The 25328-nt window shown below is 46.8% G+C and overlaps 1 protein-coding gene across 18 annotated transcripts in view; it reads right to left on the bottom strand.

The window, feature by feature from the left end:
• The window catches only part of LOC100643094 (tyrosine-protein phosphatase Lar), a 278042-nt gene that overhangs the window by 23515 nt on the left and 229199 nt on the right, over positions 1–25328 (bottom strand). For 17 of the 18 annotated variants that reach the window (XM_048412226.1, XM_048412236.1, XM_048412227.1 and 14 more), the window contains 3 exons: positions 11503–11685; positions 927–1037; positions 33–308 (listed from right to left, as the gene is read on the bottom strand). In XM_048412226.1, the coding sequence (XP_048268183.1) occupies positions 33–308; positions 927–1037; positions 11503–11685 (570 nt within the window). Of the gene's footprint in view, positions 1–32; positions 309–926; positions 1038–8280; positions 8303–11502; positions 11686–25328 lie in introns of those variants that run through there. The other variant, XM_048412241.1, reaches the window with a different exon arrangement.

Here is a 25328-nt window from a genome sequence, read left to right as displayed (position 1 = left end):
TATACGATACGGGGACACCATACCATACGAACCTTGAACTTTCACCATCGTCGTGACTTCGATGATACCGAGATCGCTGGCAGCTGTGCAGGTGTAGTTAGCAGACTCCTTCACGTTTGTGAGTATCAGCACGTTTCTACCGACTGGCAGATTGTCATCCGGAGTGAGATCCGTGGATGGACCTTTCTTCCATTTGACATACGGCATCGGAGAACCCACAGCGACGCAGGTCAAATTCAAAGATCCACCAGATCTTACTTCGCTGACGGCGGGCGGAGGAATGGAAAAAGTTGGTGCGACTCGTCGAACTGCGTGCAAATAGAATTTAGTTATATACGATGCAAGGATTCTTTCGTCTTGACACGTTAATTGCCGAGTCAAAGTCCCGTAGCCACTCGACGTGACTGAGAACCTTTTCTTCTTAAAATACGTCGAATGCCGATGGAGCAACCGAGTCGATACAACCTCGAACAACGATCCTTTGCTGACAACGAGTTCTTAATACGTACGATTCAAGTGGCAATTAACGCGTGTACTAGCCGAAACCGGCAGCCGAGTATTTGATTACGCTATACTTGAATCTCGAGGGACAGAGGCGCGTAGTACCGCAAGAAATGCCGCATCATAATATTTGCGACGCGATTCCAAGCGCGCGAATCCTTTGTGCCGCCAGCTTAGTTTAATTACGCTTTAATTACGTAGCATTAATTTTAATTGCAAACAGGAAAACGACTGGGTTTAACGGCACCAGAGGCTCGGTGCTACGTTTTTGTAATGAATTTACGTTAAAACGGTAGTAACGATAAGAACTCGTTCCTTGAGATTTCCTCGGCGAAAGAGGGCGGCCCGCGGCACGCCTCTACGGGGTTCTCGTGCGTTCCCTACGACTTGGCCGCCGCTGCTGCCGCCGTCGCCGCCGGACGTACCTTTTACGTAGAGCATAGCCGACTTGGAGTACTCCGTGCCGACGGAATTATTCGCCACGCACTCGTACTTCCCTTGGTCGTTCACGTCGGATGCGGTGATTTGCAGCGCTCCTGTAAAACACAAAGCGCCGGTTATTTTTTCGAACGTCACCGAGCAACTTCAACTACGTTCGTTAACAATTTTTTAAAGGCGACATCAAAGGGGCTCCACTCGAAACGGAAAAGAATGGAGTGGGGCGAGAACACGGGGCGGCGTCAAAGAGACCTTCGTTTCCTGCGATCGACGTTTTCATCGCGCGCCGGTCCGCGCTCTTCCACTTCTATCGATTTTAATCCGCTTATCCGCTCTTCGAAACTTTTCCTCGATACATCGCCAAGTTTTTCAACTAACTGCCACTTTGCAGCTCGGCTAAAGTTCAAGGATGGCGAGATTCGAAGAAAACGCGCGGAGAACGCGTCGATGAAGAGCGCAGAAAAGGACGTAGGAGGAGTGCGTAGGTAGCGAGCAAGTTTGATTCGCGTTACGCTTTACTTCCACCTTCGTGGCTCTTTAGTTTCGTTTTTCTAACGCTAATTGAGTCGGTAACAGGCCTAAGAAGCTCCTATGCAGCACGAAGAAGCAGACAGAGAAAGAATTCGTTTCCGAGGTTCGTTACAAAGACCGTCTATTCCACTTTATGTTTGGCCTGGCCGATTCGTGCGCGATTTCCATGATGCATCAAGCCCCTTAGCACGATACCACGATGATGAACTGGCTGTTACGAGGCGTGTGATTATCTCCGTAGACGTCACTCCTTCGGTATAATTCAGCCCCCTCCCCCTTCAATCTCTCCGCTCTCTCCCTTGCCGCACTTCCTACCTTCCTCCCTACTCTCGATTTCCTTCTTTCGCCACGCCAACCCCCGTACTCGCAAAGTAAACACGACGGATCAACGGGCTTGTTTTCCATCCTTTCGACGCTCGTGTTTTCTCGTACGATAATCGTAATTATCGGTAGTAATTAATGGCTGCTTCTAGAAAGAAGAATCGAGCGGACCAGCGACTTGCACGAACAAATATCGTCATATAGATAAGCGTTAGGATCTGCGCATTTTTCACATATTAATACACTCGTTTTAAGAACTGTAGGAACAAGTGTTTACACGTATTACGAAATTACGGTGGATCGGAGTTTAGGTAATAGAGGCTCGGCTTCAACGTGTTTGGAAAGACGAGTTTCCACCGTATCCAAATATTGATGTTCCTGTCCGTGATTCGAGTGGAAAGAGGAGGATATGAGAAACCCGGCTTCTTCGAATCAGCCTATCTTCCAACGAAATAGAATGGTAGCCAAGTGCAGGTTTAAATATTTTCCTAGCAGGCCGACAGCCCTATGGATTTGTAAGGTTTCGTTGCAAACGTGACTTCGGTGACCAGAGAAAGCGAGTACACGAACGAACGAAAGTGAGAGAGAGAGAGAGAGAGAGAGAGAGAGAGAGTAAGACAGCGAGAGGAGGGGTCGAGGGTAGAAAACACTCCATCACGAGCGAGAAGCCAGGCAGTTTGATATCGCGTACGATCGGAATACGTAATCGAGCCTCATCTACAATTTCCAGCAAGTTGACCAGGAAGGAACGCGTGGTCATATTGTTATCCCATCCAGTCACGTGCAGGTTGTTAGCGTACTCGCGAAAAACTTAGATCGCTGCCAACGGCCGAAAGCCGTGGCCCATCCTTCGCCTTTGCTGCTTTCCCACGCGTTATCGCCGACAGTTCCGATCATTTTCACTTCACGAAATTCTTCGATAGCTGAATACGTTCTCCGTTCATTTTTCCTCCCTTCGAAACTTTGAAATTTTGTTGGAAGAAGGTATTCGAACCATCACCGGGTTTACGATCAAGTTCGCCGAGAAGAATCCTGGAAAATACATAAATTTATATTTTGTAATTTTATTCGTATTACTTTTACCGATTCTAGAACAAATTTTAAGCGAATTAAACGAGAAACCGTGTCCAGTATCTACATTTTGACGAGAACTTTTCGAGACATCGAGACCGCTTGTTTTTGAAGAACAGACGAAGCACGCAAAGAATAGATCGTGACTCCCATGATGACACCACCCAACGGTCGGTAGTTTTAAGCGTGATAACAGTTAGAAGGAATAACGTAGATACGACGACGACGACGACGACGACGACTACGACGACTACGACGACAACGACGACGACGACGACGAACAAGCTGGAAAGGCATTGGGCGTTAACGCAGCTACGGACATAACGTTAGCATCTTCTTGGCTCGCGATAAAACTCGATGACGTTCAGGCAGTGTACACGATCTATCTAGGTTTGCGTCGCGATAACGTCGACGCGCACGAAAGGGCTTTCACCGTGTAAAGAAGATGAAATTGAATAAAGATGAAAATCTATCTATACACTCTCGTCTCTTCACGCATATTCGTGTGCCGTTTTACGAGATTTCTACGCGACTCTTTGTGCCAACCCCCGACGGAAACGTTTCAAGTCGGCCCTTTTTACTCGCGCCTGTCACTTACGTCGTTCTCAAACGACTGTTTGATCGCGAAAAAGTTCATTAGACATCGGTTACACACACACCGTGTGCATGTATTACGTTCATTCGTCTCGCAGCTTGCTGTGAAATTTAGATTAAGCTAAATAAAGTATATAATAACGCAACGATAAATTCCATCTTAAATTCACAACGAATCGACAAGACGGCTGATAAAAAAAAATTCTTCCACGCAAAAACGCGGAGACTTTTTTGACGAAACAACGACACGCGTTTCATCTATCGGTACGAGCAAGGAAGGAACATTTTCTGCAGGTTGGTTCCCGGAAGCCCGGTTTCGCAGGCTGGGAATACGTCTCCACATAAATATGTACAAAAGATATCGCGATGTCGCGTCGCAAAACGTACAACGAGAGCGGAAGAGCAACGCGGCCGGAAACGTCGAAACTATTTGCGTCTGTTTACTCACCAATATTGAAATATCTTTCCTTATATTTAACATCAGCGCGACGAACGAAAAATATACGCAGGGTAGTGCGCAGTAACTCGTAGTTTATTCGGCGTCGCCTATTTTATCTGGTCTGCGTTCGATACAAACTTCCATAGCAATGACCGCTCTGGGCGAAGATACGACAGGCTAGAGAACGAATACAGATGGTACTTGATACGGGCGATGACTTGGAAAGACGAACGCGTTCGATTCGACCGGGACAGAAAGCAAACAGAAAATATGTTTACCTCGAAGGTATAGGAGCTGCGCTCTGTTTTCTCTTTGCTCTGTCTTCTTTCTACGCGTCGAAGAACAGACGAAGGAGAAGAAGGTCTGGCTGCTGTAATTCGCGAACGTTTTAATTGCTTTCATAATTATGCTTAGTCGCGGGGGTAGCACATCGACCGCGTAAAAAAGTCAATTATAATTATCGGAAAATATTCAGAGGCGAGAGAGGTCGGTTGAAGTGGAACGAAACGAATAAAGGGGAAGCGAGGTAATGGCTCGTAGTCGATGCTTTTCCAACGGTGCACGTTCGATTCGGTCAAAATACAAACAGAAAATATGTTTACACTAGAGCCACGGTTGCATTGGCGAGCCGCGCTCTCGTTTGCCCCCGTTTCTCCGATACGGAGAACCTTCTCCATCGACAGAAATATACGCTGTTGCGTATTAATTATCGTATTAATCGTCAAGTATCATCGATCTTATTAACGTTCCATTTCCCTGGCAGCAGCGTCACGAACCTTCTTCTCGAAACTTTTCGGTCTGTTCATTTTTAATGGCTGACGAGAGGGAAACTCGAAACGTCGCCGGAAACAAACCGTTTCCTGTTTCTTCTCCTTATTCGTCTCCTTCCTCCTTCCCCTCTCTTTCTGCAAACGTTTCTCTATTTCGAGTTTCACCGAAGGTTTGCTAGTGCAACGCATTAACGTTGGAATCTCGCTTTGCAAATATAAGAGAGAATGACGGCAGACGAGAAGATTATGCGGGCATGAAACGTCTTTCGCCAAGATTCGAGGAGTTGCGTCGTCTGGTGAATGCGTCGCGCCCGAAAGGAAATCGAATTACCCGTTGACGTTTCCGCCTCCTCTTTTTTGTCACTATATTTACCGCGCGTTCAAGGGGGAATTTAATCGAGGCCAAACATACCGACTCAGGGGTTGTCTCTCTTGAAATTAATATTTTTAACCCATTCGCTTTTCGGTCCTTTTACGGAATACCTTGTGCACGTTGTACGAAATGTTTTGGTATTTTTCTAGCAGCGTAACGAAACCCAAATACATATGTATCGCGATTCTAGAAATTCCCAGGCATTTAGTACAAGTATATGTACACACAGTTACGGTTATGTACAGGTTGCGTTAATATTAGGACACAGTCTCTGAATTTGTTGCTTCGTAAGCGTTGCTTATTTCACGACGATACGGATCATTTGTCGTAGCTTGGAAATACGTGTACAATTGTTCGTTAACGATAACGTTTAATTTGTACGATCGATTTAGAACGAAAAATGCGCAAAATTCACGTAAATCCTCTTTATCTTTTTTGGCCGTGTACTTACTTCAGTGCATCGTGAGTTGGCCGATAACGAAAGAATGAATACGACGCTGGCGTAATTAAAATTTGCCAAACCAGTGGAACCATTTTTCTTGTGAAAAATTTTCGCTGTTCGCGATCATCCAGGCGGTGAATTTTCGAAAGCGTCTCTACCTTTGGTCACGGATCCGGAGAGAAGGTAAGTATGTAAGCGGAAATAAGGTAAGTTAGACGATCCCCCTTGGCGTAGCCGACGGCGTCATAAGTCAACTCCCGTGGGGAAAGGCTGGTCTAATGGCTCTGGGGGGAGGTTACCGAGCAGGGTCTGTCGTGTTTTCCTCCCGGCAGGAAAGGAGATCGTGGCTCTTTATAACCGCGTAACGCGTCGACAAAAGGCCGAGGAATAGAAGGAGAAGTGACACCGAGTGGACGAACACGCTCGGTGTATTCCACAGCGCAGGTGCTAAGAAGAGAGCCGTTTCGGCGATGAACCCGTCTCTTCCGTTTCCATCTTTGGCCTTCTACCTCGGCAAACTCTCGTCCAACGATACTTCACGAACGTCGAGTAGAAACTGCAAAGCATCTTTCTCTTTGCACCTACTTAAAAACTATCGCGTCGTTCGCTGCCGTTTTTACCTCCGCTCGTTAAGAACAATCCGACGAATGTATAAACGACGCGGTTCGTTCTACGTTGGCCGGTCCGCGTGCATGTTGGCTACGACGACCGTTAGGAGGATTTTCATGGTCGCGGGTGCGGGGCGTGTGCTTGCCTTTTCGCATTCTTACGTTATCGTTACGGACAATTACGGAAGTTTCGAAACGATCGGGATATTACGCCGGAATTAAGATGGAAATAGGCGAGATGCAGGGTGTAAGGCGCAAGGGGCGGAAGAAAGAAGGGAAGCAACGGAGCGAGCGGAGGAAGAGCGAGAATCCCAAGGCAGGTGTTAAGAAGCGGCGTGGCGCGACGATAGCAGCTCCGGGCTTGTTTCGAAGTTCGAGCCCTGCTCATCAAGCCTCGCAGCTTTAATGCCGGAAATTTTACGAGTGTTGACGAAGCGTTAACTGCTGCCCTCTCGCGCTTTTGCTTCGCTCCGCTGTTGCCCTCACGGCTTTACGGCCGAGCACTGGAAAATATAATTTAACGATTCTCGATGCGTTAACTCAGCTCGTTCTCAGCTCTCGTCTCTGTACACGATTATTTCGCCCACTTCGCTGTCTTTCGCGGTGGTTTCAGCCGTTCTTGAACCATGACACGCCAACATTCGATGTCGTATAACGAATCCAGTCGCCAGTCTTTCCATAAACGGTGACAAAGCTTGAATGAGATATTAAATTGGTTTACCTCACATGCCGGAGAATCTGCGTCGGTTTAATTCTCCTCAATTATCGTAAAGTGCTCGCCGTTCACCAAAGCGACCGTTATTTTAATACACCGCCGTCGCGTTGCTACCGTGCTGTGTATAACTTTAATTAATTTGTCTCGTTTGCGCGATAAACGGAAATAGAGATTCGCGACCGCATTGTCCGAATGTAACGGGCTTTCTCTGCTTTCTTGTTCTATCCTATCCCATACCTAACCTTCTCCGTTTCGCGTCCTTTCCGCTCTTCGTTTCCTCGTCTTTTGTTTGCTTTGTCGCCAAGAATTTCGGAATTACGTTTCACCTGGGGCCGTTCGCCAAAGCACGCCTTTTTACCACCACTTCATCGCGCTGTTGTCACAGACTTCGCACGGCAAACTATTCGAAACGGCCGGTACACGGAGTAGCCTTTACGGCGTTTACATCGAAATCCTGAAATCGTAAAATCCCTCGTGCGACGAACTTTACACGTTTCGAGCACTTCGGCCGAGCGAATCGACAGATTCTGCTGGTACGGGGCCCTGAAAGTTGAATTAGATTCGCCAGAGATATCATATTGTCTCATCGGTATACCGATAATAAAAGGAAGAGATAACAGCTCGATCGTTTCGGAACGTCGATCGGTCAAAACGGTAGCAATCTAGTTATATCGTATCGTACGATTATATTTCTCTATTATATACATCGTATCGATGTTTCTTCGTATTCGTTTTTTGCTTTGACTTTAATAATTCTCCGAGTAAAAAGGTTAAATTAGCAAGATTAAACCGAATATTAAAAATTTTTTCCCCTCCTCGACAAACACACGTTTTAATTTCAGTTTTTTGAAAGTGAAAATTTTCATTCGTTTCGCTGAAAATAATAGCAGCGAGTATTACCGGAAATAATCGTCCATTAGAAAATTCATACGCAATACGTAGCTCTTCGAGATACAAGACGTCTCTGCCATATTTATCACGCTTATCTTACGCATTAACTTTGCTTGGCTTCGTACGAGAAAAGTATAATAGAACGGGGTATACGATCGTCGGTGTCGGAATTTCTTTTTTCTCGACCATTGCACGGCACTTTGCGAAATTTAACTATATCGCCTACAACGTCGAACGCTTCGGAGTTTCGAGTGCCACCGTTACTCTATAATAACCGAGGATGCTTTAATATTGTTAACGCAAATTGCGAATGTGGCTACGCTCGTAAATGAATGCAAACAATGGCACGGCAGACATGCAACAATGGCGATGTTAGAAACGTTCTGTTAAAATTTCAACGTTAACCTAATATACACGCTGACAATGGTAGCCGACGAAAATTAAATTTCTAGGAAATTTGAATAACGTCTGGTGGCAGACGTGTTGGCGGCCTCGTTGCCGCTTTTTCTATGGCCGACTTTTTGAATGTCGCGAAACCTTCGACGGAGTTACGTAGCTGCTAACGTATGACCGTTAAACACGTTACCATACATGACGCACGACCAACGCTTTGTCTCCTCTTGCTTCTTCTATCCGTCTTTTCCATGATTCTTCCTCAGCTCTACCACACGCGTCCGTGTTCTTCCTCTTCCATCCATTTTCTTTTCGCGCAACTTGCCACATATACACGGATACGCGCGACAGTAAGTACATTGCCCTTGTCGCGTACTTTTTGTAATACATTAAGCCATATATCTTATGGGATATACGCGGAGACGGTGCCGTATGGCGATGGCTTCTAACGGTATTGACGGGTGTGGAGCTGCCGCGGATGGAAGACACGCGAATGACGTTAAGGGAGCTACTGGGCGAGCGAGCGAGTGACTGATGCGACTAGAGGGGAATGCTTTTCGCTTCGAGCTTGTCGTTTCTTCCTTCCCTTGCTCTTTGTACCGATGCTCGGCTGTGTAAGCAGGTCTTCTTTCATTAAACGTAAAACGAAGCAGATAAAACCGTGAGAAAGTTCGGATAAAACAGAAACGGAACGACGATAACGATAACTCGGAGAACAACTCTGACAACTTTGTCTCTCGTTCTCTCTGTATCTTCGTACTCCGCGTTAACTTTGCCACGTTCGTTGCATGATTTTCCATTCCTAACGAATTTTCTCGCAAAGATATGATACGCACGATTCTTTCTTCCAATTTACACTTCGGGTACAGTTTCTCTCAAAGTATCGAGAGTTCTCCCATTTGTTGCAACGAGTATTCATCTTCCTTGCTATTTCCTTACCGCGTTGCGCCTTACGCGTATCCAGTTGTTTAACAATTTTGAAAACGAATTATCCTGCGAGACAGAATTTTCATCTCCCTATTCCAGACTCTCTAGCTACCAGGCGTCTTGTCCGTAAGCTATCGGGATCGGTAGAAGATAGTCCGGCAATCGTATCCGATCGAATTTCCGTTCGAAGAAATTCCGTGGTGGCGGAGTTGCCTTGCGAGGATTCTAAGATGTCCGTGTGCAGGTTGTAAGCACGTGTTTCCACATAGGTGCAGACGGATACCGTGGTGGAGGCATCGCGACGAGCACGCACGCACGCGATATTCCCGTTTATACGTGCCACGCATACGAGTCACGGATTGCCCGAATCGTAAGATCGACGCACGTGCGACCGACACGGTTCGCTACGATACAGCTCCGCTAACCCGTAGAAATAACGACAAAGGAGAATAAAAGAGGAGAATTTGGAAGATATTCGAAACGACGAAGAGGAATAAATTTCGCGTTAATCGCGAGAAGACGGGTTGGCCGATTCGACGCGATGGAAAATCGTCGAGTGGCCGGGTCGTTGGGAATTTTATGCAAGCGCCCGTACTCTCGGAACGCAGGCAGCGATGTAGGCAGCGACCAGCCAGATATATGCATAACGCGTGCACGTACACGTATCCGGGTGCGCGATACAGCCGAACGATACTAGCGTGTATGCAGCCAGCTTTCCTGCATCTAATGTATACTTTTCACGTCGCGGCAAACTGCGCCGGCCGTCGTAAAGATAGTCGGGCAAGTGCACGCCGGTATTACGTGACGTGCCGTTCGATAATGATACCGCCATTGCGATAAAAACAAAGTGAACGTTTTATATATACGCCGATACATACGCATACACGTGCGTATACGAGTGTGCAAGGTTCACATAGCTACTGGCGATGGAAAAATAATGATAATAGGTTACGTCGTGCGTTAGCTAAACAACTTTCGTATATACAAGTTGCTCGTCCACTCGTCCGCTCGTTCATTTGCCCCGTTATCGCGAATTATATTCGCAAATCGTCGCTTCTCGTCAACATTCACCCGCGTAACGTTTCATTTTTTAGTCGCCACTCGATTACGCTTCCGTTTTTTACGGCCAGCGAGAAGGGACGAGAGAACCGCAGGATTTCCGAAACCACTCGTCTCGATCGCCGTTTAAAAGTTTTTACGGGCCACCCATCCACGCTTAAAATTAGTGGATGATCGCAGGAGAGATCGATCGCTTCAACGAGTAATCGTGTTGAGAGCGTAGCGAACGTTCGTAGTAGTATGGGTCGGTTTATGCACCGACATTAGTTATCGACTTGCCAGACGCGAGTATACGCGGAACGCGTCACGAGTAGGTAACGAGCAGCTGACCGAATCACGGACGCGTTCTCCTCGATTTTTTCAAGATTTTTTTATCGCACCGAGTAGCTATGTATATGCGTGACTGAAAGATGGAAATCTGTTTAACTGGCCGTGATAGAGAATCGCCAGCCTGTCCACGCATCAACGAGGTGCGTTCGTTTCGAGGAATAATAAAATCTTAATAAAAAAAAAAAAAAAAAAAAAATGTCGCGCGCGTAACGCTTAACGTTTATGACACAGCGTTTCACCAAAGCCTGTTTGTTTCGTCTGGAAGCGGACCGATCGGACCGAACGATCGGTTCGATCGAGGAAAAAGTGTCGGATCTTTGGCAGTTTGATCGAAAACGTCAACGATATATGTAGATCGGCGCACGAACAGACACGAAGTGTACTTCGCGAGGAGAGCCGTGCAGAGCAGGTGTGCACTCTCGGCAAACGAGATGGATGTGCTGGATGTTCCCATATCGCGTGACCACTCGATCAACGCTACCGCGAGTTGACAGTGACTTACGCACTCTGGCACTCGACGAGATATGACACGCGCCACCGAGCTTCACCCTATTGTTACCTGTAGATCGCCGCCCAACATCTTCGATTCATCCGCTATCCAGATTTTTCTTCCGCTCGATCTTTCGATCTTTTGTACTTTAGGTTTAGCTCCCCTTTAGAGTTCGTGCTAGTATCCACATCGGTTTCCTCGATAGCCTGATCGTCGCGAGATTTACTACACGTTTCTCGTTCGCTAACGAGAAATTGAAATTCCCTCAAAATATTGACTCGGCGATAAAATCTTCGTACTATTAACATACTCGATACTAAAATCGAAAGAAATATCGGCGTTAAGATACGCGGAGTACTTGGACGAATGTCGGTACCTTACTTTCCCAGAGTATCGGAGAAAGTAGCGAATTCGAGTTAAGATAACGTTGCGGACTGACCAAGACTTTCGGAAGTTTCGAGCTTCGAATTACGCCACCGCGTACATAATTCAGATTCGAAGCGATTCCAAGCATTTCGAATCTTCTTACGAGATAAGCTGATAAGATACGCTTCTGGTTTTTCTTGAGAACGCGAAAATTCGAGCGTCGTAAAGAAGGAATTCACTTACCGGTATCCAAAACCGTGTAGCGTGGATTGGTCGTGTCGATGGGCAGCATGTCCCGTACCCAGGAAATGATCGGAGGCGGTGATCCAACAGCGGTGCACAGGAGCACCGCGTTATGACCCATTTCGACCACCTTCGTCGTCGGTGCTTGAGATATTAACGGGAAACCGTTCGGCAATTTCTCGGCTGTAACAATCGAACAGTCTCGCGTTATTGTAAATCAGCGATGCAAGTGCTATTTATTCGACACGACGAAGAACAGACGCGGGTGCACGCAGTTTCCTAGCCTCTAGGAGAATCTGTGGCGCCCGGTATGCCGCGGTCAGTCCCGCGGGATCGAAAGTTAGGGAAAGCTATTGGAACTGCGAGGATATCCCATTCCAGTTTCCATTTCTATTTCCCAGTACAGGAAACAGAGGTTTCGTCTTCTCGAAGACTGTGCAGCGATACCGGTAGATGCGACCGGATATACCAGTGTCCGAGTGTTCGAGAATAGAATCAGAATTCAATATACCGGAAAAAGTTCGTAAAACGATTTACAGGGAAGAAGAAGAGGAAGGAGGGAAGGAAGAAGGAGAAGGAGGGGAAACGGACAGGTCGGTCGATACCTCGAAATTTCTATTCTTGGACGTAGCGCGAAAGCCGATCGATTTATTCGCGTTTCTCGAGACAAGAAGAACGACGACGCGAAATTGGAGGCTGCTCGAAATATGGAGAAATAAAGATGAACGAACGCGAGGCGTCGTTGCCCAACTATGTTCCACCATCTGCATTTGTATTCCACATTTAAAATGCGAGAAAGAGCGTAGACTATGTAACTGTAAAATCGTAGTTTGATATTTCACCGCATTTTAATTCCTCTAATTATTTTCTATGTTTTTATCGTTATAGAAATACATAAATACATTTTAACCACGGATAATAAATTGTTATAGCGTCGAATATTGTTTACGATATGTCGTTCGTTTACTGCGACAATAACTCGAAATCTGCCATGATTTTGTTGATATTTTGGTAGTATCTTGTTGTATTTTACGACATGGGAAAATAAAAATTTGTTACATTTGGTACAACTAAAAGAGTGGAGATCTGTTGTTTCACCTATTGGATATTGTAAACCAGTACTAGCTACTATACTTTGAATGTTTTACGTGATATTTTATGAATTATTTCTGCGTATCGCGTTCTTCCATCTTCGATAATTTATAACGATCTCTCTTTCGATAATAACGACGATAGTAATAATAAATACTTAAACGATCGTAAAGAATAAAATTTTGAAAAGCATGGCTGGTCGTTGTTTCTTCTCGCATCGTAACAGCGGTAACGCCGCGTTGTTGGACACGTTGAATAAACTGGAAACATTCGTAGAAGTTAATTCGCTGTAAAGTCAATATTTGGCGGCGAAGTTGCAAGTTTTTTAATTTCTTCTGCCGACGAGCCAGAAAATCAGGAGCAACGAAGCCGAAGGCTGATGTGTCGTTAGCCGGAGATGAGATTAATTCGACTTGTTTTGCGGTGAACGCGATAGAAGCCACATTTGCCTCGTTCTTCGCGTAATTACGACGATACTGCGTTCATCCTTAGAGCGAACTCGTAGTTAAAGGTAAGTTGGAGGATGTTGCACTCAAAGTTTCGAACTACTTCGCGTAGGCCTGGTTCCATCTCAATGGGGCTTACGCGTCTCGAACCTCCTCGACAAATTTTTCTTCCCCTTTTTACTCTCTTCCCTTCTCGTTTCCTATATCTTTTTTTGTTCCATTTTTTAAATTAGACATCCGCCGATAATTGGGTCGCGCGGGATTAATTAAAAATCCGTTCTACTTTCGAACGAGGCTCTAATAACATCGTCATTAAGTCCAACAATCTTCGACGTTTCACTGGTAATTATACAGACCGTGTTACTTGCAAAGTACTCTCGTCGTTCTTACCACGTTTCTGTGGATTTCGCTTCGACGACTAACGATACAGCGACGAGACGTTGACGCGTGTCGATTAGGCAAAAAGATCTCTTCAACGATTACGAGCTGACGCGTCTTGTCCTCGTAATTTTTCTTCCTCTCTCGTCACACTCGTTTCGTAGTATCGCGAAAACATGAGATTTTTCTCGTCTATTTTAACAACGTACGTAACGTTCTGTGCATTTCTACAATTTTACATCTCCCATAAATGCATGTACACCCGCGGGCTATTAATATGCGAACGTTTCGCGAAAGACACATCGTGTTATAGATTTCATGCCTGAAAATAAACTACGCGTTATTGCAACTGACAATATTTTACTAGATTTTACCATAAAAGCGAGGCAGCTGTTATTTTAGTTTCGAACGCGTACGTCATCTTTGTACGAAAGAAATCCTACTTAAAGAAGTGGATGTTTTCAGATTCGAGAATTATTAGTACAATTGCCGCGAACTGGGTGAAAGTTAGGAAAGAGCGGCGCGATCAAACTGTAATTACCATGACTGGGGCCCCGGGACGGTACTTTGTAAATCGTTCTTTTATAATCTCGTCAATTAAAAGAGCAATCGGAACTCGAGCCAGCAGTCGGTTGTCGGCACGACTTTCGCCAACTTTGATCTAGTCGTCTGCTCTCTTATCGTAAATACGTAATAAGTCGGCAGAACCTGTTGGATCGCGTACGACCGTTCGCGCGTCGGTGAAACGGAGACCACGAGATTCTCCGCCACACACGCCTTTGTAACGTCTTACTTTCTCGTGATTCTTGTCGACGTTGTTCACGAACGAGAAAGAGACGGAGAGAAACGACAGATACTTTGGATTCAACGCCAGTACCGACGCATACAGATCGAAGAAAGGACGAGTCGGAATCGCGTTGGAGCTCTGTCGCGCGGAAAAGGAAGCTGACCCATATTCAAATTCTTAAAAGCTCGATGCACGCAACGCGGGAAAAGTCGATACGGAGAGTGGCAGCGTTCGCGACAAATCTTTGCATAATTTTAAAGAAACGTGGCGCGAAACGGTTGTCGCCACTGACACCTCGTTACGTTCGCACGAATCTCTCGCAGACTCGGCCGAACGAAAGGCCGGTGTCCGCTTTGCTTCTTCCGCGAAATGTATTCCGCGAACGTGGTTGAAAGATTACGAAGGTGGGTCGGTACGACGCGATGCAACAACACGCCGAGAGCCAAGAAAAGCTAGCACAAATTTCGCTTGGTTCGCTCGGCAGCTCGGCTCCGTTAACGAGCGCGATTAAGGTGCGAGAATCGTTGGCACTTCGGTCGGGAAACGTTGCTGCTCGGTTGGTGCGCTCGAACCTTAGACGCGAGCAAGCCGGAAAAGTCGGTTGAATTCTGTCAGATTCAGCCGACTGTCGTGTCATCCAGCGGCGAAGAGCGCGCTCCTCGTTCTTCGGGTACTTTCAGCGGATCTTCTTCCATTGTTTTCTTCGCCGGCGTGGTTTCTTTTGTCCTCGTTATCGTTCGAGTTATCCGGCAGGGCGGCGCCAATTATATCGGCGACCGTGAGCGGTGTTCACGGCCGACAATAGAAATCGCCCACAGACCTTCCCGCCCCTCGAATCGTCCGTATGCCGCGACGATTCCACCTCTCATTCTCTTCCGTTACCCTTTCTCTCGCGTTCCAGTCCGCGACAAACAATTTCTCTCCCTTCGCCACCGCTTTCACCGATTACCATCGACAATACGACCGCCACCGTGGATCGCGCGACAACGAGAACCTTCCTGCTAACGCCATTGCCTCTGTCGATTCGTGGATTGCCCCTTCTTGCCGAGTCCTCCGTAACCAGCTGTTTCCGATTTCGTGGCAAAAAAATACAACCGCGTCACTCGACCAAAGAGACTCCTTGCTTTCTTTCCTCCCTTCCTTTTCTTCTCTCCCTTCTTTTTCTTCCTTCTTATCTCGCACAGAGTCATCATAGCCCCATCTCGCTAACGACGACGTTGAAATACGCTTTTACGCGCCACTGTACTATCCTCTAGATGCTCATAATCGGTGACGTCAGTGAGAATTGACTGAAAAGTAAGAAGGGAAGAGAAAAGAATCCCTTCGTCGATAGTTTTGATCGGTGACCGAAAATAAATTTCATCGTCGATGATATTGGATTGGCGACTAAGTGAATTTGTCATTAAATGGTATTGACAAAATCAGCAATCATTTAGTTACCGACCCAATAGTTATTTGATAAGCAGAAAAAAAATGTCATCCATAATGGTTACTGACAATAAAAAAAAATTCTGCGATGTACAACGGTTATCGGTAACCAAAAACAAACGATCCTGTCATCGATAACGATTATTGGTACTTAAAAAAAAAAAAAAAAAATTCCGGCATCCATACTGGTTACAAGTAATCAAAAACAATTTTGGTCGTTTATAATCGTTATTCGTAACGAGAATACTAAAACTGACGTCGCGGTAACATTAAAAATTAGTATGTTTCGGCTACATTATTTGTCGAGAAATTTCCGTAATATTTAGCGATCACTGCCGCGTGTCTTCCATTTTTCAAAATTTGTGACTCGCGATCCTTCTTTTCGGAGATAATCGTTTTGTCTTTTTTTAAAAATCATCTGTTGCTAAGAACAACGTCGACGATATGACCGCCGTCATCGTTCCACGCTATCTTCGTAACGAGAACCTTCTCGCTAACGCCGTTGTCTCTGTCGATTCTCGGATTGCCTGTTTTTGTCGACTTCTTCATCCTCTTGCCGTCTCAACGCAAAAATAATACAGCCGCGTCGTCGCTCGGTTTACCGAGTTTTCGATCAAAACCCGACAAGAAAAACTCTCGCTGCTTCTTTCCTCCTCCCCTTCCTCCTTTTCTCTTCTCCTAGATTCTTCTTTGCCTCGCTGCATCTATAGCGAAGAAATTGCAGAGTATGGAAATTCTCGCATCGAAGCGAAAAGAAGAGGAACAAGTTTCCACGACGTCCGAGGGATCGTCGGAAGACCGATCTGCCGGCTCCATCCGTTTACGCGAAGTCGCTTTAGATAACGACAAAGCGATGGATTTCCTCGGATATGGAGGAAGAATAAAGCACCGGGCGAAAGAAGCTAGTGGAAAAGAGACAAGTGTGGGGAAATGGGAGAATCAATTTAGAGCGCACTTTGTTTTATCGTTCTCATCGATTATATCGAAACGAATCGTTATCTTATTGGTGTTATAACAGATTAATCAGCAACAGGTGAGCGTTGATTTAGCCGTTTTCAGCAAGCGTAACATATTTGTTGGAAATTTCACAGACTCTAAGAGAACGAAACGTGATTTCATCAGATTTGGTCGGAAGAACGACCATGCTCTTGCGCGTTCTTCCAGCCTTCTAAATTACCAACCAAATTCTAAGAATACGCGAATCGATATAAGCGATAAATTTGGTCGATTAGACGGCCGTTTTGAAAGCTCGGTCGTGTCTGGTGGTGAACGAATCACGTTTCGCGATGAGAGACGAACCTTCGGTTCCCTGTGCAAATCCCTTCCGACGTGGTACGGAAATAATAACGAGCGGCCGCGCGTGCTACAGGCTCCCCGGGGAATTTAAAAATCGGTCGAAGAGCAGCGCGCATAAATAACGCTTAGGATCGAGCGAAAAAATAATACCCACTCGGTGGTCCAGTTCGCCGCATCTACATTTTGATGGGGGAACGTGACTGGCAGGACCGAGACTGGAGAGGAAAAATTCGAGACGATGCGATGGTACGGCGAGAATGAATGTAGCGGCCAGGCCGATCAGAAAATTTGCCCGCGTCGAAATCGATTAAGAGTCGGGTTTCCTATATTTGAAAGTTGGCTCGTTCGAAGCGCAGATATTTCACGAGTAAAATATTCAGGATAACTTTGCCGGGAAACAAGATAGGTTTATGCGGTATCTTGGGAGCTTATCCCCGAGCAGCTTATCGAGGCGAAAGTCGACAACCTGGCGTGTACCGTTCCTTGGTTTCGCGACGTTCTCGAGCGTGTTTCCGCGCGATGAAAATCTTTCCGCCAGCTTTTCGGGGGAACGCGCCATTCGGTGACAACCACGCACTTCCCTAAATCCCAATCTTCTCTGTCAGAAGCTGGAAAGAAGCAGAGAGAGGGAGAGAGAGAAAGGAAGGAAGCAAAGGCTGTGTTGGCGTTCGCTACCGACCGAAAAAGAAGCAGGGGAAGGTCCGGGTCATTCTGCCAATTTCCTTTCCGTACAACTCCTTTTCTTTTCATTCCTTTTCCTTCTTCTTCTTTTTGCTTTCTCTCCTACTCACCGACGCGACGACCGGCCGGATTTCAACTTTCGTTCCCTATGGAGAGGCGAACGGCCGCCCCGGACCACTCGACTGTTCCGAAACACTTGAAAACTTTCAATCGGAAACAACGCTGGGATTCTATATTGGCAAGAGCGAGCACCAGCGACGACGAGGACAACCACGTTCGTCGAGAAACGTCTGGAAAATGTACAAACTACGCGTCCAATTGTACGATTTTCAGCTTGCAAAGATGAAACGCGTACGAATCTCTCGGGAATTATCGCTACGAATCGCGAACCATATGGAACGAAAGGAACGCGGCCTTTCGTTTCCACGATAATCGACTAACAACGAATGATATTAGTAGATCGACGAGTTATACATTTTTCTCATTTTGCAATGCTTTGCAAAACTCGTAATTCGTAAGATGTTCGGAGACAACAACCGTAACAACAGTCACGGAAATGAAAATTTTCCACCTGATCCTAATTCACTGGTCAGGAGCTATAAGTCTAACGAATGTGCTTGGAAGAACAGTTTGCAGACTGTAAAACGGACGTTTCTTTGTACGAGGGCAAACAGAATGGATGGCTCACGGTGGTAATGGTAATTACGCTGGACGAAACAGTGGCGCATCGCGGTACGCGAGCCTTGCTTTTTTGTCCATTGGTTCTTCTTTACCAGAGACGGTTACGTACGCTGGCGGAAGGAATTAAACTGGCATTTTTCAGAGGGGAAGGTTCCCTCGGTTACGAGATTTCCGTCGCGGCCGTTCCGGCCTGGATCCGGCTTTAAAAGCTTTTGCACGACGATCGTGTCGTCGGTCGATGGAAAATTTGCGATCGGCTGACGAGGCGGAAACAGGAATTAATACGTTGCTGTCGGGGCAGCGCGAAACGGAAGCTCAATAAGGAACGGGCCAATAAACTACACTGGTCAAAATCCGCCGTAAAAGTCCCGTGCAAGCGAGCTTTCATAATTCAATCGCACGCGGTGACGCAGCTGCACGGCCACGCTTCCGTCCTCGATGTACAAGGTGTCTCGTATAACGTAGCCCGTTATCAATTTCAGAAGCGACTCTACGTGGGAAATTAAGCGAGAAACGTAGAATAACATTTTCTCGCCGAACCCTTCGTTTCCGATGAAATTAAACTTGTAGCTTTATCCAAACGCGCTCAAGCTATATTTTCTTGAAAGCGAGACCTGAAACGGAAAAATTGTATTCCATATTTTTCGCATACTTTCGCACGTGGAACGATCCGCTGCCGAGTGTCTCTACTCGTATTAATCGGTAATCGGCTGAGTCGAGAAATTGGAAAACTTGATTCTTGGACGGGAAAACTTTATTCTACGCTTTGCACTTATCTGTGCACGCGGAATCGCTCTCTGGCCGCTGTTGGTATTACGCTTGGTTATACGGGTCACCCTGTATATGCATATGTAAATGTAGGCGCATGTATGTGTACGTACGTTTGGTAGAAGACGAATAGCACGTGTACGTGTACAGAGGACCGCCTTACGTCATTTCGAGAGAAATCGATCTATGGGAAATTGGCTGCGTTTGCGGAAAGAGAGGTACCTCGACCCAGCGACGAACACGTAAATCGCTGGAAAACGGAAGTGGACGAGAATACGTTTGGTGAAATTGGAAAATTAAATTCGATAGGGGGACAAGTAGAAAGCTCGAGACGATGTACTACTACCAGTCGATGATGCTATGCGCGTAAGAACTGTTTCCCTTTGGCGGACTTTGTGAACTTGGCCGGGCTAACTCCCGCGGGATAAGTTTTTCTTCAAATTCCTAGCGTTCAAAGGGGAAAAATGAGAGAAACAGAATCGGGAAATCGAGAAATTAAAGTTATATTACGGAAGATCGGAAGAAAAATTGCTTCGTTTCGCGCGCCGCGCAAATTTCTTCTTCTTCTTCTACTTCTTCCTCTACTTCTACTTTGCTCGAGTTTACGTACGACGGAACCTATATCAAGCAGCGAGTTCAATTTTTGTTGTAGCCGTAGAAAATGATTAAACTCGCGACTTCGATCCCTCGTTAAAGCTTTCTAGAATGTTCTAACTTCATCCGAGTTTTAATTAACGAGTACAGACCGATGGAATTTTTTCTGCGAATCTCGCTCGAGTGGCCAGAAAACGGGAACGGGTATAAAGAGAAAGCGAGAAAGTGAAAATTCGAATGCAGACTACGCGTAGTCAGGTGGCGTGGCATGGCGTCGCGTCGTATCGCGTGCCAGCTCCATTTGCAAACGTCGCGAGAAAGGGTCGCGCGATCGGATGCGATCGACAGCGCGTTTTCGCAAGCCGCGAAACCAGGTTAATGCGAGACGCTAGGAGTTGGAATAACGTCACTATGCCAGCAGCAGCAGCAGCAGCAGCAGGTGGTGCGATACCGTATGGGGAGGGTCTCGTAATATTCAAGCTATCCCCTCAAGAACGATTCGTGCCACCTCGTCTTAACGAGGCCTTGCATCAAGTGGCTTGGTTTCGAGTAGCGGCTCTAGGGGATTAGGCTCTAAAGACCAAACTCGTCTCGCGTTCGAGACGAGACGGAAGGCGGAGAGCAGCGACGTTGGGAGAAAGCCAGCCTAAATCGTCTTTTGATCTTGTAATTAATTCTGCTCGCATTACGCTCGTCCGGAAGAAACGAAACCGGAGCTCTGGTATTCGCCGGGGCAGGTGGGTCATTAACCAAAGAGAAAAAAGAGGGTGGTGGGTGCCGTTGCGGCAGACGAAGAAACCAGAAGTGGAACGTCTGAACGGTAACAAGGAGAAAAGAAAGGGCCACGAGCCTACCGAAGCATTTCGTTTCGTTCCACCGACCGTCGATAGCGCTCTTACCTCGTTCTTATCAATTAATCGAAAGCGGTACACCTTTATGCATGTTTGATGGAACGATTTATGGCAGAGCTTGAATTTATTCAGCCGATTACAATATCGTGAATATAAAGTGCGCGCGGGGAAATTTATCGGCGGAGAATTGCTATTGAAGCGGAAAAGGAGAGAGGGGGAGAGAGAGAGAGAGAAAGGACGAGAGTATGCAGGAGGAAGAAGAGGAAGGGAAGGGGCGGATAAAAGAGAACGAACGCTGACTGATCGGAAACTCAAAGTTTACCAATGTTTTTCCATTTCAATCGTGGCCGCTTTTCAGGGACGCGGGTATTTCCGTACGAAGCATTTCCATCGATCAATTATTTCGCCGAGGCTTCGAGGAGGTCCCTACACATCACACACACACACACACACACACACACACACACACACACACACACACACACACACACACCCACTCAGAGAGTTGCAGTAGTTTCATCGGAGTAGGACGAGGGTGTATTATGCCAAAGAGCAATCGGTTTAAATGAAACGGCTATAGCTCGCGTTACGTTGCATTCCTACCCATCGGCATACTTTCGCGAAACAAAAATAAAAGCTGCGACGATCGGGATAAGGCGACGTCGGTTGCCTTTCTATTCCTCGAAGCGAGTAAACGACGCGAACGACGCACGAGTTTACCGGCGGCTTCCTTTCACAGATGGATCCCCGGACGAGTTTCAAAGGAATCGAAATACGTCAGAGGAAAACCGGAAGGAGGGTCACCGATAAATGCCTCGTGCGTTTAATCCGCAACAGCGTTGGTGGAAAAAGAAAACGACAAGGGGAATCTCGAGATTTTTCCCCGCTTGCCTATCCCGCTTTCACGGTTTCCCACGCGACGTATACCTTTCGCGAAAACGCGCACCGACGTGGCCGGATTTCCGGGGCGTGTTCATCCAGCGAATACACGGTACGATAATTCTTCGCGGAAGTGATCGCGTTGTATCGGTCATTTTATAACGCATCGTTGTATTTCACGTTTCCGGTGGCCGGAAAACTGCCTTTCGAGGCTCTTCTTTTCCATGCAAAAGCTGTGCTCGCTGGATTTCTCAGGCTACGCGAAAATCCGTCGAAAATACCAGGAAAATGGCGCCGAAAGGTGGCCGCATAACGATTTGCAAACAAACGAGCAGTTGGTAACGCTCGTATTTGCGTTTCGACGTTTCCTTTCCGCGCGTGTGTACAGCCAGGCCCGGGGTTGCTTCGACTTTTTTACGCGCAGCCACTCGAAACCGGAGGAGATCGGACACGGAGAACGTTCAGCCGGCTCACGATTAAATTTCCATGATTTTCTCAAAGAGAATCGGTCGCTGCATCGAGCAGCATCGTTCGTCAAACATATCGCCGGCCGGATATACGGTACAGGTTTCGTAGGATTCACGCGATCCACGCTCCACGAGCCATGATCTATGGCTCATGATCCATGGTTCGTGATCCAGGACCCCGAGTCGTGTACAAATGCGTCTGGCGGAGAGACAGAGAGCCGGCCAGAGGACGCAGATTCGCGCACGGATGGTTCGCGCAGCCAATTGGGAACGCGGCAGTTGCGTTGGCTGCGAAGATAGGGTGGATTTCGGAAGTACATTTTCCGAACGAAAAGGGAAAGTGACGGTGAATTCGCGTTATCGATGGCAAGGTAAATGGAGGGACAGAGAAGGGAACATCGGTGATTAAAGTGCAAAACCTCGTACGTTGATATTCGGCAATTTAATGGAAGAGACGCGAATAAAAAGTTCGATTATGCGCGAGGGAAAAAACGGTGTCGACGATCTTCCTCTCGCCACCTGGCAATTAGGGAATTCCACGATAGCTCGATGTTTTCATAGGATCGCTTGTTTTCCTTCGATCGATTTCTCGATTGTTTGCAACGAGCGCAGTGCTGCAACTAAATTTCCATCGTGTAGCTCCGGGCGTGCCGCCGGTTTCGCCGAAACGCCAAGAGAACACGATCGTGCATTTGCTCGCAATAATTTCATCGAGATAGGCGATCGTTTAAAACAATAGGAGTAGCAAGAGCAACGACATCGATGCCACGGTAGCGAAGTAGCAATAGCAGAGTAGCGGTAGAAAGCAGATAACGTTCCGACTGTCGTACTCGAGCGTCCAATTTTCGGTCGGTGAATAGGAAATCTAGCGACTCGGAGAAGCCGCTAAATCATCGCTACATGCGGTTGATATACGCTCGATGCACCGTCCGAATCAATTACCAGATAACCGATAGCGACGGTCACACGCCGCTATTGCGGACAGGTTGCCGATCGAACGATACTTAGCTCGTTCGCCCGATACCGATACGACCGAGGATCGACCGATCTGGCTTAATCGCGAAATCATCCTACTTTGCCAAATCGATATCGCTTTTCGGCTCGCGTTGCGGCCACGGACAACGGATGCGCGGCGAGCATATTCCACTTTTACTCAAAAATCGTATCGCAATTATAATGGAAAGTGCAACGCTATCGAAAATCAGCGCACGAATGCTACATGTTCGCGAAATAAGTGTAAATATGGAGGGTTCGATTCCAAATATTCGACGGCCCATTAGCTAATTAATCCGGTGCATTAGAGAAAATGCCAAGCGGGTTACTCGCATCGAGGTTTACGGGAAAATTGCGGCTCGTTGAAACAGCGAGGCAAGCGGAGGATCGTGCGTGCCGATGAGCGCGTAGACAACCGGCACGGCAGAGCGGTTTCGGCGATCGTGAAACGGACTCGCTGGCTAATGGACATCCGGTATTTCTCGTTGGATTAACCTCGAATAGCCGGCAGAGTGGAACACGAGGAATAGCCGAAGAGGGTCGAAACGAGAGCAAGAGAGAACGGGTTGCCAGGTTCGCGTGCACGTCGTCACCATCGTCAGTCGATTCTTTGGATTTTCCCTTGCGATTTCGTTCTCTCTCTCTCTCTCTCTCTCTCTCTCCCTCTTCTTCTCTTTTTTCATTTCTGCTGCAGACGCGAGAATCTTCCCACAGTATAATCTCTCGTTTTATGTAAAAACCGGAGAAACTGCCACGACGCCAGTTTAATCTTCAGATCGGATCTTTCGAATTGCAGAAAGATATATCACGTATCCGAGAACGAATTTTGGTAAAAGAGAGAACTCACGATCGTTGACCTTTCGAGTCGAAGAAAATTACGCGTTAAAGGATTAAGCGCGAGACGAAATTTTCCCTTATTGCCGGTCGTAAAGCAAACAACGGCGAAAGAACAAGCACCGAGTTTCGTTTCGGCAGTCCAGTCCGCCAAAGTACTGTCACTGAACGGAAACGCGTTTCTTATACTAACAATAATTCTTGTAAGAACCGTATATGGAATATCGTTTCACTGTCGATCGATTTAACAGATTTTTTTAGCACGAAACTGTATACGATCGTTTGGATGTTTCAAATATATTGCGCGAAACGTTTTGATGTTGTTTCAACAGTGAGTAACTTTAAGAAGCGATTGATTCAATATGCCAGTAAAATCAACAGAAAATATTCTGCCGATAGCGAAAACACGTATTATTGACTACAGGAGAGCGCTTGTATATGCATCATTCGGATGCCGGATATATGGAGTGCCGGACTCAGGAGTCGTCGTACCCACAGGTCATCTCGCGGCGAAGCGAAAGGTTTAAACATCCGTTCAACCACGTAATCTGCCTGTTAGCGACCACGAAGAATCCTTGCAGTTTCGGAAAGCAAAGCGGAAGAAGAGTCGTTGTTCCATCCAAGATTGGCCTTCGATTTCTCGCGGCATCGTTCGCGGCTTTTAATCCTACGATCGCGCGAAATTTAATAAATATCAGGCAGAGAAAGCTCGCAGTCGTTACTATGCCGGCCGCGAATCGCCCTGCTGAAAGTTTTCGTGGGGCGCGCGAAAAAAAAGAACGTAGCCGGTTTGGGAAACCACGCGAAAGCATTTTCCTCGGGGCTTTGAGAAGAAGGGCTTGCCGGAAGGAGGCAGCGGCCGTAAATACGTCGATTCAGCGGCGTGCTCGTATTCTTAAGTAATTCATAAGAAGCCAGCTTCCAGCAATGGTTTTATTTTTCTTTCTCTTCTTTTCGCCAACGACCCGGACATTCGACGGTTTTTAGCGTTTCATTTAGCGGAAACAAAAATTTTACCGCGTGAATACTGTACGGTTGAAATTGATGCCGAATAACGGCCCCGGCGTCCAAGAGATTTCGCGCGACTCTCGCGCAGCTTCCAACGAAGACCGAAAGTTCCTCGCTTCGTATTTTCTATTTCCTTCGTTTCGCGAGACGGCGAAAGCGAGGCAGAAATTTAAATACGCAAAAATGTACGGACGATATTTGAAATTATTCAAAGTAGACGTTGCGGTATTCAGGGGATGAAACGGTTCTCCGCTTGGAATCCGCGTCTTCGTTTCGTCGCTGAGCAGTATCGACGAACGAAAGAATTTGACTGCGATCGATCAACGCACGGTGGACACGGAGATACGTTTCCTCTCGTATTGCTTCTCACGAAAATGTCTTAAATCGAAAGCATCGTACGAAACGACTTTCGCAAAACCCCATTTCTCCGGGTTATTTCGTTGAACGAAAGAGAAAGAAGCACGCGTACGGTACTCCGCGTTTCGTTATTCCGCGTTCCGCGGGTAATAGCTGTTGGCAAACGTATTTCTTTGCTTTTAATACGGCAGAAGTTGTCGAATGGCTGGTAGCGAGGCTTTCGATCGAGAGAAATTGGGGCCAGAGCGTCGCCGGTGGTGCCGCGATGAGGAAGGAAAAAGGTATA

Source organism: Bombus terrestris, chromosome 14 (genome assembly GCF_910591885.1).
Source record: "Bombus terrestris chromosome 14, iyBomTerr1.2, whole genome shotgun sequence".
Classification (NCBI taxonomy): domain Eukaryota; kingdom Metazoa; phylum Arthropoda; class Insecta; order Hymenoptera; family Apidae; genus Bombus; species Bombus terrestris.
The sequence above is the reverse complement of the archived record's forward strand: the minus strand, read 5'-3'. Positions and strand labels throughout refer to the sequence as shown.